Below are 12395 nucleotides of genomic sequence, written 5' to 3' on the forward strand. Positions count from 1 at the left end.
ACTCTAAGTTGTTTTCGTTGGTGGGATGGATACACCTCCCAAAATGTTTTTATCTCTAAGTTTTTTGGCTTTGAGCTCTGGCACCTCTACAAATCCCTACTTGCCTCTGCGAAGGGCCTTTCTTTTACTTTATGCAATTTTATTTTGAATTTGAGTCTCCGTCTTCTCTTATAAAAGCACCAACTAGGAGGCAATATGGTCGTACTTGAGTATTGGGTGTAGCTAATATGCGAGTCTGTTTCATGAATGGATCAATGATTGAGCATCATGGGCTAGGGATAACTTATGTTAGCGTTGATATTTTGAAAGACATGGTTGCTTGTTGATATGCTTGAGTATTTAAATTATCATGTCAAAACTAGACTATTGCTTTGAATCACATAAAAGTCCAAATGTCCATGCTATAAATAAAGAATATGATATGACATGTTAGGCAACATTCCACATCAAAAAATCTGTTTTTATCACTTCCCTACTCGAGGACGAGTAGGAGTTAAGATTGGGGATACTGATACGTATCCAACGTATCTACAATTTTTTTTGTTCCATGTTGTTATATTATCAATCTTGGATGTTTTATAATCATTTTATAGTCATTTTATATCATTTTTTGTACTAACCTATTGACATAGTGCCAAGTGCTAGTTGCTGTTTTATGCATATCTTTTACATCGAAGGAAATCAATATCAAACAGAGTCTAAACACAACGAAACTTTACGAAGATTTTTTTGGACCAGAAGGAACATAATGGGCCATGGCTGCACCTGGGGGTGCTTCGAGGAGAACACGACCCACTAGGGCGCGCCAGGAGGCCCAGGCGCGCCCTGGTGGGTTGTGCCCACCTCGGGTGCCCCCCGGACCGCCTCTTTGCTCTATAAATACCTCAATATTCCCCAAACCCTAGGGGAGTTGACGAAATATTGATCCAGCCGCCGCAGAGTCCAGAACCACCAGATCCAATCTAGACACCATTTCGGATGGGGTTCACCACCTCCATTGGTGCCTCTCCGATGATGCGTGAGTAGTTCTTTGTAGATCTTCGGGTCTGTAGTTAGTAGCTAGATGGCTTCCTCTCTCTCTCTCTCTCTGAATTCTCAATACAATGGTCTCTTGGAGATCCATATGATGTAACACTTTTGCGGTGTGTTTGTTGGGATCGATGAACTTTGAGTTTATGATCAGATCTATCTTTTTATATCCATTGAAAGTTATCTGAGTTTCTTTGATCTATTTTTATGCATGATTTCTTATAGCCTCGTATTTCTTCTCCGATATTTGGGTTTTTTTGGCCAACTTGATCTATTTATCTTGCAATGGGAAGAGGTGCTTTGTAGTGGGTTCGATCTTACGGTGCTTGATCCCAGTGACAGAAGGGGAACCGACACATATGTATCGTTGCTACTAAGGATAAAACGATGATATCTATCTCTACATAGATAGATCTTGTCTACATCATGTCATCGTTCTTATTGCATTAGTCCATTTCTCCATGAACTTAATACACTAGATGCATGTTGGATAGCGGTCGATGTGTGGAGTAATAGTAGTAGATGCAGGCAGGAGTCGGTCTACTAATCTTGGACGTGATGCCTAGGTATCGTCATGATTATTCGAAGTTCTATCAATTGCCCAACAGTAATTTGTTCACCCATCGTTTGCTATTTTTCTCGAGAGAAGCCACTAGTGAAACCTACGGCCCCCGGGTCTATTTCTCATATATTTGCATTTTTTGCGATCTATTTTCCTTTGCATTTATTTTCATATCTATTAAACCAAAAATACAAAAATACCTTGCTGCAATTTATTCTTATTTATTTTATTTGGCGTTCGATCTATCAATCTACTACAATTTCATCTCACGTCTGTTTGCCTATCTTGAGGCGCCGTACCCGGAAGGGATTGACAACCCCTTTAACACGTCGGGTTGCAAGGATTTGTTATCTGTGTGCAGGGGCTGTTTACGTTGTGTTGCTTGGTTCTCCTACTGGTTCGATAACCTTGGTTTCATATCTGAGGGGAATACCTACGCCGCTGTGCTACATCATCCCTTCCTCTTTGGGGAAATACCGACGTAGCTTCAAGCAACATCACACTTCTATGGCAATAATTGTGAAAAAAACATGTATTGTCGTAGATGTGGTGGGATCCTACTTCCATGACAAAAAATCATGATAGAAAGTGGGTTTGGAAGAGTGGGTGGGCCGGAGACGCACCTGCATGACATCCTTTGGGTTGTCCATGACGTAAAAATCATGGTAAAAGTGAGAGTGGGGAAAATTTCGGCGAGTTCCCAGGTACGGTGGGTGGTCTAGGCCGAGTGATGCAATGTGGTTTGCGTGTTTCTCTCGTACGCGCGTGTGTGCAAGGCGCTCGTTAATTGAACCCAAGAAAGGTGTTCGCTTACTGCACCCGAGCCATCGATCGATCCCACTCTGTAATAAAGCCAATCGATCCCTTCGCTGCTAACTAGACCCGATCGATTCCTTCGCTGCTAACTAAATCCGAGCGATTCCTTCGCTACTGCTGCTAATTGAACCCGAGTGATCGATCATTGCTGCAGCTTATGTAGACAACTGGTGTTGGGTTGCCTCTGCATGAACAGTGCATGTTGCTACCGCACGCGCAACATGTAGATTGAGTCGAGATGTGGTGAGTCGACCTAGCTAGTTGGTTGGCTATGGATGAACTGTTCCCGGTGGGGGTGCGTGGATGAATAGGACCCTGTTGTTGCCGCTTGATGAACAGGACCCCGAGGAGGCCATCACATCCCAGCGGTTGTTGGTGGATGAACAAGACCCCATGGAGACTGGATGAACAATAGCCGGTGGAGGCTGGAGGAAGTCAACGGTCGATGAATAGTAGCCAGTGGAGGCTAGAGCAAGGCAGTAGACGGTAGATGAACAGTAGCCCATGGAATCTCGTTTTGCGGTAGCCACACCCCTCCCGATGAACAGGACCCCGTTTCGACTATAGGCGGTTGGAGGGATGTCCATTTCCTCCATTTTGCGGTACATCACACCCCTCCCAATGAACAGGACCTTCGACGGTAGGCGGTTGAATTGAAGTCAGTTTCCTCTGTTTTGCCGTACTCCACACCCCTCCCGATGAAAAGGATCCCGTTTCAACCGTAGGTGGTCGAACAGAAGGTCGTTTCCTCCGTTCTGCGGTACGCCAGACCCCGTTTCGGCTGTTCCGTCCAAGCAGGTTGGCTCTTGTTGAACAGGACGCATTCTGATCCAGTCGGTTGCTTCCTGATGAAAACGACGTTGTTTCTCTGTTCCGACCCAGCCGGTTGGCTACCAATGAACAGGACACCATCGTTGTACTCATTCAAGACCATGCCCGTATGTATGTACGTGGCCATCTTTTTTGCGGCGTGGTTGTACGCATGTGTACACAATTTAGATGGGACCACCTGAACTGCTACCGCTCCTAACTCGGCCACGATTCATTGTGGCACACAGACCAATCGACCAGTATGTACGTACATGTTTGCGACCAGACAGATAACGCTACGTACGCTTCGACCGGGTGGGTCCCAGCTGTCAGGGAGGATAAGGAGGCACTTCCCTGCGTGCGAAGATATAGTAGTGGTCCTGATGTCTACTACAGAACTTCTTCTTGTAGACTCGTGTTGGGCCTCCAAGCGCAGAGTTTTGTAGAACAGTAGCAATTTTCCCTTGAGTGGATGACCTAAGGTTTATCAATCTGTGGGAGGCGTAGGATGAAGGTGGTCTCTATCAAACAACCCAGCAACCAAATACAAGAAATTTCTTGTGTCCCCGACACACCCAATATAATGGTAAATTGTATAGGTGCACTAGTTCGGCGAAGAGATGGTGATACAAGTGTAGTATGGATAGTAGATATAGGTTTTTGTAATCTGAAATAATAAAAACAATAAGGTAGCAAGTGATAAAATGGAGCACAAACGGTATTTCAATGCTTGAAAACAAGGCCTAGGGTTCATACTTTCACTAGTGCAATCTTTCAATAGAGCTAGCATAATTGAATCATATAACAATTCCTCAACGTGTGACAAAGAATCACTCCAAAGTTCTTATCAAGCGGAGTGCATAAGATGAAATTGTTTGTAGGGTACGAAACCACCTCAAAGTTATCCCTTCCGATTACTCTATTGAGCTATTCCTATAAGTGTCACGGCCCTAGAGTTCGTACTAAAATAACACCATATGATACACATCAATCAACCCTAATGTCACCTAGATACTCCAATGTCACCACAAGTATTTGTGGGTCAATTATACGATATGCATCAAACAACTTCAGATTCACAATATTCAATCCAACACAAATAACTTCAAAGAGTGCCCCAATGTTTCTACCGAAGAAAGTAGGACGAAAACGTATATCAACCCCTATGCATAGATTACCCCAATGTCACCTCGGGAATCCGCGAGTTAAGTACCAAAACATACATCAAGTGAATCAATATAACACCCCATTGTCACCATGAGTATCCATATGCAAGACATACATCAAGTGTTCTCAAATCCATAAAAGTATTTAATCCGATAAAAGTGAAACCTCAAAGGTAGAAACTCAATTCATCACAACAAGATAGATAGGGAGAAACACCATATGATCCAACTATATTAACAAAGCTTGCGGTACATCAAGATCGTACCAAATCAAGAACGCGGATATCAAACACATAGCTACTATTAGATACCCTTAGCCTCGGGGGTGAACTACTCACACACCACCATGAGAATGGAGGAGAAGTTGGTGGTGATGGTGATGGAGGAGATGTCCCCGGCAGTGTTCCAGCTCCACCGGAGGAGAGGGGCTGGGGGCCCTGCTTCTTCTTCTTCCTTGGCCCTCCAGGGGGGAGAGGGAGCTCTCCCCTATATTGGATCTCTCTGTTGCCTTCTGTTTCTGCGACCCTGTTTCTGGTCGAAAATTGTTTCTTAAATTCCTGGAGGTCCGTAACACCGATTGGACTGAAATTTCAAAACGATTTCTTTTCAGATATTATCTTTCTTGCGGCGAAAAAAGGGAATCAACCAACCTACGAGGGGCCCATAAGCCACCAGGGTCCTGCCAAGGGGTAGGCTACGCCCTGGTGCCTTGTGGCCACCTCGGGCACCGTCTTGCATTGATTCTTCTTCCTGAAAATCGCATATATTCCAAAATAAATCTCCATAAATTTTATCCCGTTTGGACTTTGTTTGGTATGGTAATTCTGCAAAATAAAAAACATGCGAAAACAGGAACTGGCACTGGGCACTAGATCAATAAGTTAGTCCATAAAAATAATATAAAAGTGCACCAAAATCATACAAAATTATAATAAACATGACATGGATACTTCATAAATTATAGATACGTTGGGGACGTATCAGCATCCCCAAGCTTAATTTCTGCTCGTCCTCGAGTAGGTAAATGGTAAAAGAAATAATTTATGAAGTGTGAATGCTAGCATAGTGCATAAGTTTGATCAATGATAATTTCAATCACTTTTCCTAGCATCATAACAACAACTCTTTCTCATAAAACTCATCATGATAAAGTAGCAATCAATTCAGATGTTATGGTTCAAACAATGCATTCTCTTGAAACTTAACAACCTATGTTCTTAGTCACCAAACAATTGTAATGCATATTATTTTCAACAAAGTCTAAGTAAGGGCTCCATATACTCAATTATCATTTAGTCCTCTATGATTGCTAGTGCTCAAAGCATATTTTTAGAACAAATAGCATTCATCGAACATAGAGAAAGATAGGGGCTTAATGTTTTGCCTCCCAACTTATTTATCATAGAGATAATTGTCAACAATAATGATTCAGATAAAATATATTTGAATGGCCATATATGTCTGGATCTTTCCCCACCACATGATGCTTATCAACTAAAGAATATGTTGGAATAATAACGAATACTACTGACTCTTGCATAAAAGTAAATACTAAAAAGTAAAAGGTATGTCCTTCACAGAGGGAAGCATGGATTTGCGGAAGTGCTAGAGCTCATTGCTTAAAACAGAGATGAATTCATTTTGAGAGGTGTACTTTTCCTGTCAACGTCACGACCGAGAATTCTCATTATCTTCCATGCTAAACACACTATAAGCGGTTCCCAAGTGGAAAGGTAAAATTTACTCCCCCTCAACCATAACACAAGCCATGGCTAGCCAAATTCTCAGGTGCCCTCCATACAATCAACTTTCTGGGGGAGTTTGTTTCATTATTTTTCATTTTGATCATAGGACTGGGCATCCCAATTACCAGCCTCTCTCGTGCAATGACAAATGAATAAACACCCCTCGTGAGAATAACCTGCTTAGTATGAAAGATACTGACCACTCCCTGCCGCTTCATGAGTGGTACGGGCACACAAGACAGATGTTTATTTGAAGATTTAGAGATGGCACATGCAAATTTACTTGGAACGACAGGGCAATACCGTATATAGGTAGGTATGGTGGATACTCATGGAAGAAACTTGGCTCAAGGATTTGGATGCACATGCAGTGATCCCGCTTCGTACAGAAATTTTGGCTAGCAAAAGATTCTAAACAAGCACCACATGTTGGAGGATCCATAACAATATAACTTCTATACAAATAATCAACCTTAACTCATTACGTTGTCTTCCTTGTCCAACTTCAACCAATTTTCTCAAGTTTGAAAATAATTAATGGGTATTCATAATTATAAAAGACGTCCAAGATAATATATTTGCATGTGAAAGTTCTCTTCCTTATACTAATCATTCATGAATTGTTTGTATGACCAATATTGTGATTGTCAAACTTCAATAAATTTTACTTTCTAAACCCAATGTGAAAGATGGCTTGGTATGCCTATCGCATGACGTCCTCCAAGTAGTACGTGGCGGCAGACATCCTTATGTCGTCCCAAATCTTTAGAAGGCACACCTTGCTATGTACCAGTTGACGGGGACCATGGGGCGTACCAACCTGTGGTTGGATGATTAGAGAGACAGTGGTATCCCCAACCCATGAAGGTTCAAGTCCTGGTGCTCGCATTATTCCTGGATTTATTTCAGGATTTCCTGCGATGCGCTTTAGTGAAAGGAGACGTTCCCGTCGACGACGAGACGCTTACAGTGACTTCATAAATCTCAAGATGAAATGCTGGCTCAGTCTCTCGAAGGTGCTCATAAGGCTCAAAGATGCTCATAGGGGTAGGGTGTGAGTGTGTGCGTCTATAGGGGTGAGTGTATACGCGTATGTATAACCATGCGCTTTAGTGAGAGGAGACGTTCCCGTCGACGACGAGACGCTTACGGTGATTTCATAAATCTCAAGATGATATGCCGGCTCAGTCTCTCGAATATGCTCATAAGGCTCGAAGGTGCTCATAGAGGTAGGGTGTAAGTGTGTGCGTTTATAGGGATAAATGTATACGCGTATGTATAAACATTTGCGTCTGTACTGTATTAAAAAAACAAGGACCGCGGGTTATTATCAGGACTAAGTGGGTTTGAATGACAAGTGGACCATGATAGTGCGGGTTAGGCGGGTAACGTAAACGGCGGGGCCTATCAACAAGATTGCAACCATGTATGAGGGTCATCAACTCGGCAAACAACAACAATGTGGCTGCCAGTAGGCGCACTGTGATTGGCCAGTGACCTATTCGTCACAGGCATGGTTTGAGACCGCAGCACAGCACTTTGGAAGTTCTTTTATCAAAGTGCGAGTTTGTGACCTGCGCGCAATAGCCCCAAGATGAATGAGCATTTTCTTTTGCAAGAAGAAACAGCGCCCCAAGATGAATGATGCCTCCTTTGGTTTAGAGGAATTTCATAGAAATTCTAGAGGATAGAATTCTTATAGGACTTTTTTCTTTAGAGCACTTTAGTTCATAGGAATGGATTCCTATTCCTATATAGGATTGGTTCCTATCCTCCACATTTCATAAGAAAATAAAAAAAGTCTAGACTTAATGGAAAAATTTCTTTGGTGTCAACCAAATGACATCTTGTTTCATATTCCTACTCATAGGATTTGAGATACATGTCATCTCATTTCCTACAAGATTCCTATTCCTATGATAATCATATCCTATGAACCAAAGGCTTCTCATTTCCTACAAGATTCCTATTCCTATGATAATCATATCCTATGAACCAAAAGAGGCCTGAGCATTTTCTTTTGCAAGAAGAAACAAAGATGAATGAGCATTAGATCTGGTAACAAACAGCAAAACGTTCTTACATGTTAGTATGGTGCACAAACTGCAATAAATGGATTTAGGAACAAGAATGCACATTTCGGTTTCGCGTTCACCACTTTCACCGCTAAAATAGCTGGAGCACACGAAACACAAATGAATAGCAGCACCTCCAGGGGCAAACAATATGGGGCTTTGTCTGGTTGAGCATAGGTACAACGATAGAAGAGTTTGAATCGGTCACAGAACTACACAGATTGCACAAACACAAAAACAGTATATATATATATATATTCCACCGAGATCTTGGGTTCCAGGTCATGCTCAAGAGTTACTTCTTCCATGGCTGGATAACCGCGACCACGATGATAACCACTATTACCAGGAGAAGGATGATGGCGTAGCACATCCACTTTCTCGAGTTTTTCTGCAGCTTCTTTGCATTCTGGAGAGCGCCCACACCTTGCTGTATGTGGTTGGTAGCATTTGAAACCTTGAAAAAAGAAAATGGAATGACAGTGCAAATGTTAGCAACATATCGTTAGTTTGCTTTATAAAATCGGTTAGGTCTATTTAGAATAAGCTGTTTGTCTTACATGTGTCTCTATGTGGTTGATCATGTCTCCTTGAGCCTCAACCAATACTGCCATATCCAGGAATATCTACAAGGCAAAACCCAGGAAATGGGGTACATAAGACATATTACAACCCTTGTATTCACATGGTGCGAACTATAAAATTGTACAAGAGCTCATGCAAATGAAAGATAACCTGCTGCAACTCCAGAAGCTTCCTCTCCAGATCTCTGACAGCATCATGACGCTCCTGTATCTCAGCAACAGTATCCAATATCTAGAAGAGGCCCAATTATCCTGATGAGATTTTGATGCATTTTCCCACAAGTACACAAATAATGACCAAGTTATAACTCATATACCTGGCCTCTCCCCTGCTGCTGAACAGCATCTTTGAAAATCTGCTCACTTCTCCCTGTCTCGATTAAATCATCAATAGTCTGCAGGTTCCAAAGTAACAAAGGAGGCACACTGTAAGATAAACAACTAAAAAACATTGCAAATCAAAGCACAAATTTAACCATATAAAAAAATGTTGCAACTATACCTCTTCATCAGGGCGATTGCCAGTTACAGTAAATACCCTTCTTTCAACAACTTCCCGGTACTCCTGCCGGATTGATTCTCTCAATACCTGCATCAGAGGGTAACAACACCGTATAACTCACATAGTTGCAATAGTACATTATATTATTCTATTTTCAGACATCAGGCTGATGCATACTTTCAATCTACCATGATGGTAAGAAATATTCTTGTAAAGTTAATGAAAGTTGAAAGGAGGATAATTTGCAAAACATAGTTCAGTAATATTTGTCCTTTACTTTTTAGAACATATAAGCATCAATGAAGCCACTTCCACTGCTTTAGAAGAGCTAGATGTTCAGACTTCATATAGCTGGATGTCCCTGCTGCTCTATGAGGGCATGTCAAATAGCCCAGGTAGTAAATAGAAAAATATGGATTAATTTTCTATGTGTCTAAAGATTATTAGGCATTAGAGGGAACTTTTATTCATGGAACAAGAAAATCATCACATACAAGGTAATTTGGACAGTCCAGTTAGAGGAAAACAATACCTGAAAATCGTCCATCCGTTCCTTCAATTTCTTTTTGACTGCTCTGTAGAGATCGGTAAGCACAGTGAACAACAACTAATTCATGAAGGCAAGAAATCGGAAACACAAATTGACAGCAAATTTACCCAGTAGTCTGTTCTCTTGATCGATCTACTGCAGACCCCTTCCCACATCCAGGTTTCTGCCTGTTAGATAAGTTCTGTAGCACAGAGGCAGCAAACCATAAGCACGTCCATCCTTTAATTTATGCAGATAAAGCTAGGAAAGAATGACAGACACAAGCAGGTCAAGTGTAAACATACATCTTTTTCCAGTTCATCAACTTTGGTTTTTGCCATACGAGCAATTCTCCCCACTTCATCAATATCTTTCTCCATTCGCTGCTTAATTGCTACAAAAATGTATTGTTGTACGTGACTATACATATAGCAAAATTTTCAAGAGAGTCTACACTCATTTCAGATAAGGTTTGGCTCTGCTAAAGAACACGAGTTCTCACCTTTCATGGCACTTGCTTTCGTAACTGCTTTTGATTCCTCGTTTGCAGTCTGCAAGAAAAGGCAGGGTGTGTATATATTATATTTAACTGCGGGGCTTTGATAAATTCATCAAGAAGTTAGTACTCACACACCAGAGATTCCGTCATTACTATGAATAAGGACCAGAAAGAGAAATAAGGAAATTAGAATGGGGGGTGATTAATGGACCTGGAGCTTAGTCAAGAGATTCGTCAGCTTAGCTATTAGGCTCTCAATTCCATCAACCTGTGTATGAAAGCATCATGTCATTAATCTGAAGTGCAAAAATGGACAAATAAGGCCGTTACAAAATGCGAAGACTGAAGAGTTTCCTAAACAGCACCTTCTTCAAGAAGCCTTTTAAATTATCAGAAGCATCAGGCTGATGCATTCCCATTTCAACGTCCCCATCTCTTGAGGAATCCCGCCGAGGAAGCTCAAAGGAATCCTGCAAAATAGGAATGTTTATAGAATATGTAATGCATGTACTGCAGCACCTGCACGAAGGCTTGATTGTTATGAATTCGATCTGACAAACCAATTGCACTACTTTCATCATAAGCAAAACCAAATACTATTGTTGCACAATAAAGCATTGACATTATAACTAATCCCAGAAGAGTATTAAGCTTAAATTGCTAATACTGCAGATAAACAGCCAAAAGAGTATTTGAGCTGTCACTTTCAAAATCAGAACACTTCCTTCCCAGTTGCGAATCGTTTGTATTCATAACACAGTGCATGTGAAAACTCAAAAGAAACATGACAACGATCATGTAATGCCAAAAGAATATTCTGAAGTCTTCCAGCATATCAAACCCCACAGAAACTCCAAGCCAGTTAATTTGACTGTTCAAATAACTAATGTGATCATTACGTGTTTTCAGCCTAACAGTCAATGACATTTCGAGGATGGTAGCAAAATTTACTCCGGTGTTAAGCATAAAGCTCGGAATAAATCAGAACAAAAGTCGTTGCAAATCACGGAGAGGTTCTTCAAACAACAGCAACCAGGCCATTTCTCATAACACAAAAAAGCAGATCTAACGCGACCATCCTAAAAGGATACATCCTGCTACTTCGCCACGCACATCTGAGCAGCTAAGCCGATTCCTTGCGTGGCATTTCCTTCTTTTTTTTCGCGCCCCGACGCTTAAGCAATCCCTTTCTCCACCAGTCACCCAGCCGCCTCTAAACTCGATCAGGCCCAGCCGACTTGGAACTCATAGCAACAGAACAACGGTTGCTTCAGAAATTTGAAGCCCATGCGGGAGGGGGGCACGGCGGGCAGCCCCGCTCAGATCTCGAGCTCGTGTCTGGATCCCCGCCACTCGGTGAAGCAATTGAGGGAGCCAGCGTGAGTAGATCGAGGGACAGGACGGTTCAGAGGGGAGGGAGGGAGGCAGAGAGAGGGAACTTACGGTGAGTAGGTTGTTCATGGCGGCGGGGCAGGAGGCGCGGCGCGGCGAGGAGGGAGAGAGAGAGAGAGAGAGAGGGGTTGGCCGTTGTACTGTCGGAGATGCTTTTAACGAGTGGGGGTTAAGCTGGACGCCTTTGTGTTCCACGGCTGACAGTTCGGTCCCACCGTGGATTTGGTAGATTGATTATACTCGATGCGCGGCCTGTCTGCCGCTGGGGCCAGGGTGTCACCTCTGCCTTCTCGCGGCAGCAAGGGAACTCTCAAGTGCCGTGGAATGATTAAAGGGTTTTTTAACTGGAAATACCAGAATATATTACATAATACAGTGTGGCACATCACCAGCCACCGCAACATTTACAAAGTTTGGAAATACATCTAGCCAGTGTTGTTGGCTACTTAATTCCAAACCAGCGCCAAAGGACCCTACACTATGAGCAACAGAGTTGCAGGAACGATTACACCATTCAACACTTGCATCATCAAAGCATTGAGTTACACCCGGCCTTTGCATAGCTAAGATGCACACAGCCTTAACGAAAAGTCTAGCAAAGTATATATATAAAAAATGACAAGTTGGCGACAGTAAAGTCATATGAGTCCAAAACTATGCCAATATCGACGGAGGAGGTGGACCGA

The 12395-nt window shown here is 42.3% G+C and overlaps 1 protein-coding gene across 1 annotated transcript; it reads right to left on the minus strand.

Moving 5' to 3' along the window:
* Nucleotides 1-8324: 8324 nt before the first annotated feature.
* On the minus strand, nucleotides 8325-11919 carry LOC125537377 (syntaxin-132-like). The gene is made up of 12 exons (XM_048700682.1): nucleotides 11761-11919; nucleotides 10683-10787; nucleotides 10529-10585; nucleotides 10321-10369; nucleotides 10124-10212; nucleotides 9947-10020; nucleotides 9822-9864; nucleotides 9290-9376; nucleotides 9105-9182; nucleotides 8939-9019; nucleotides 8764-8829; nucleotides 8325-8660 (listed from the first exon to the last, which is right to left on the minus strand). The coding sequence occupies exons 1-12, from the start codon at nucleotides 11776-11778 to the stop codon at nucleotides 8499-8501; spliced, it is 909 nt and encodes a 302-aa protein (XP_048556639.1). The 5' UTR covers nucleotides 11779-11919; the 3' UTR covers nucleotides 8325-8498.
* Between the last annotated feature and the right edge of the window lie 476 nt (nucleotides 11920-12395).

The sequence above is a fragment of the Triticum urartu genome, chromosome 2 (genome assembly GCF_003073215.2).
Source record: "Triticum urartu cultivar G1812 chromosome 2, Tu2.1, whole genome shotgun sequence".
NCBI classification, from domain to species: Eukaryota; Viridiplantae; Streptophyta; class Magnoliopsida; order Poales; family Poaceae; genus Triticum; species Triticum urartu.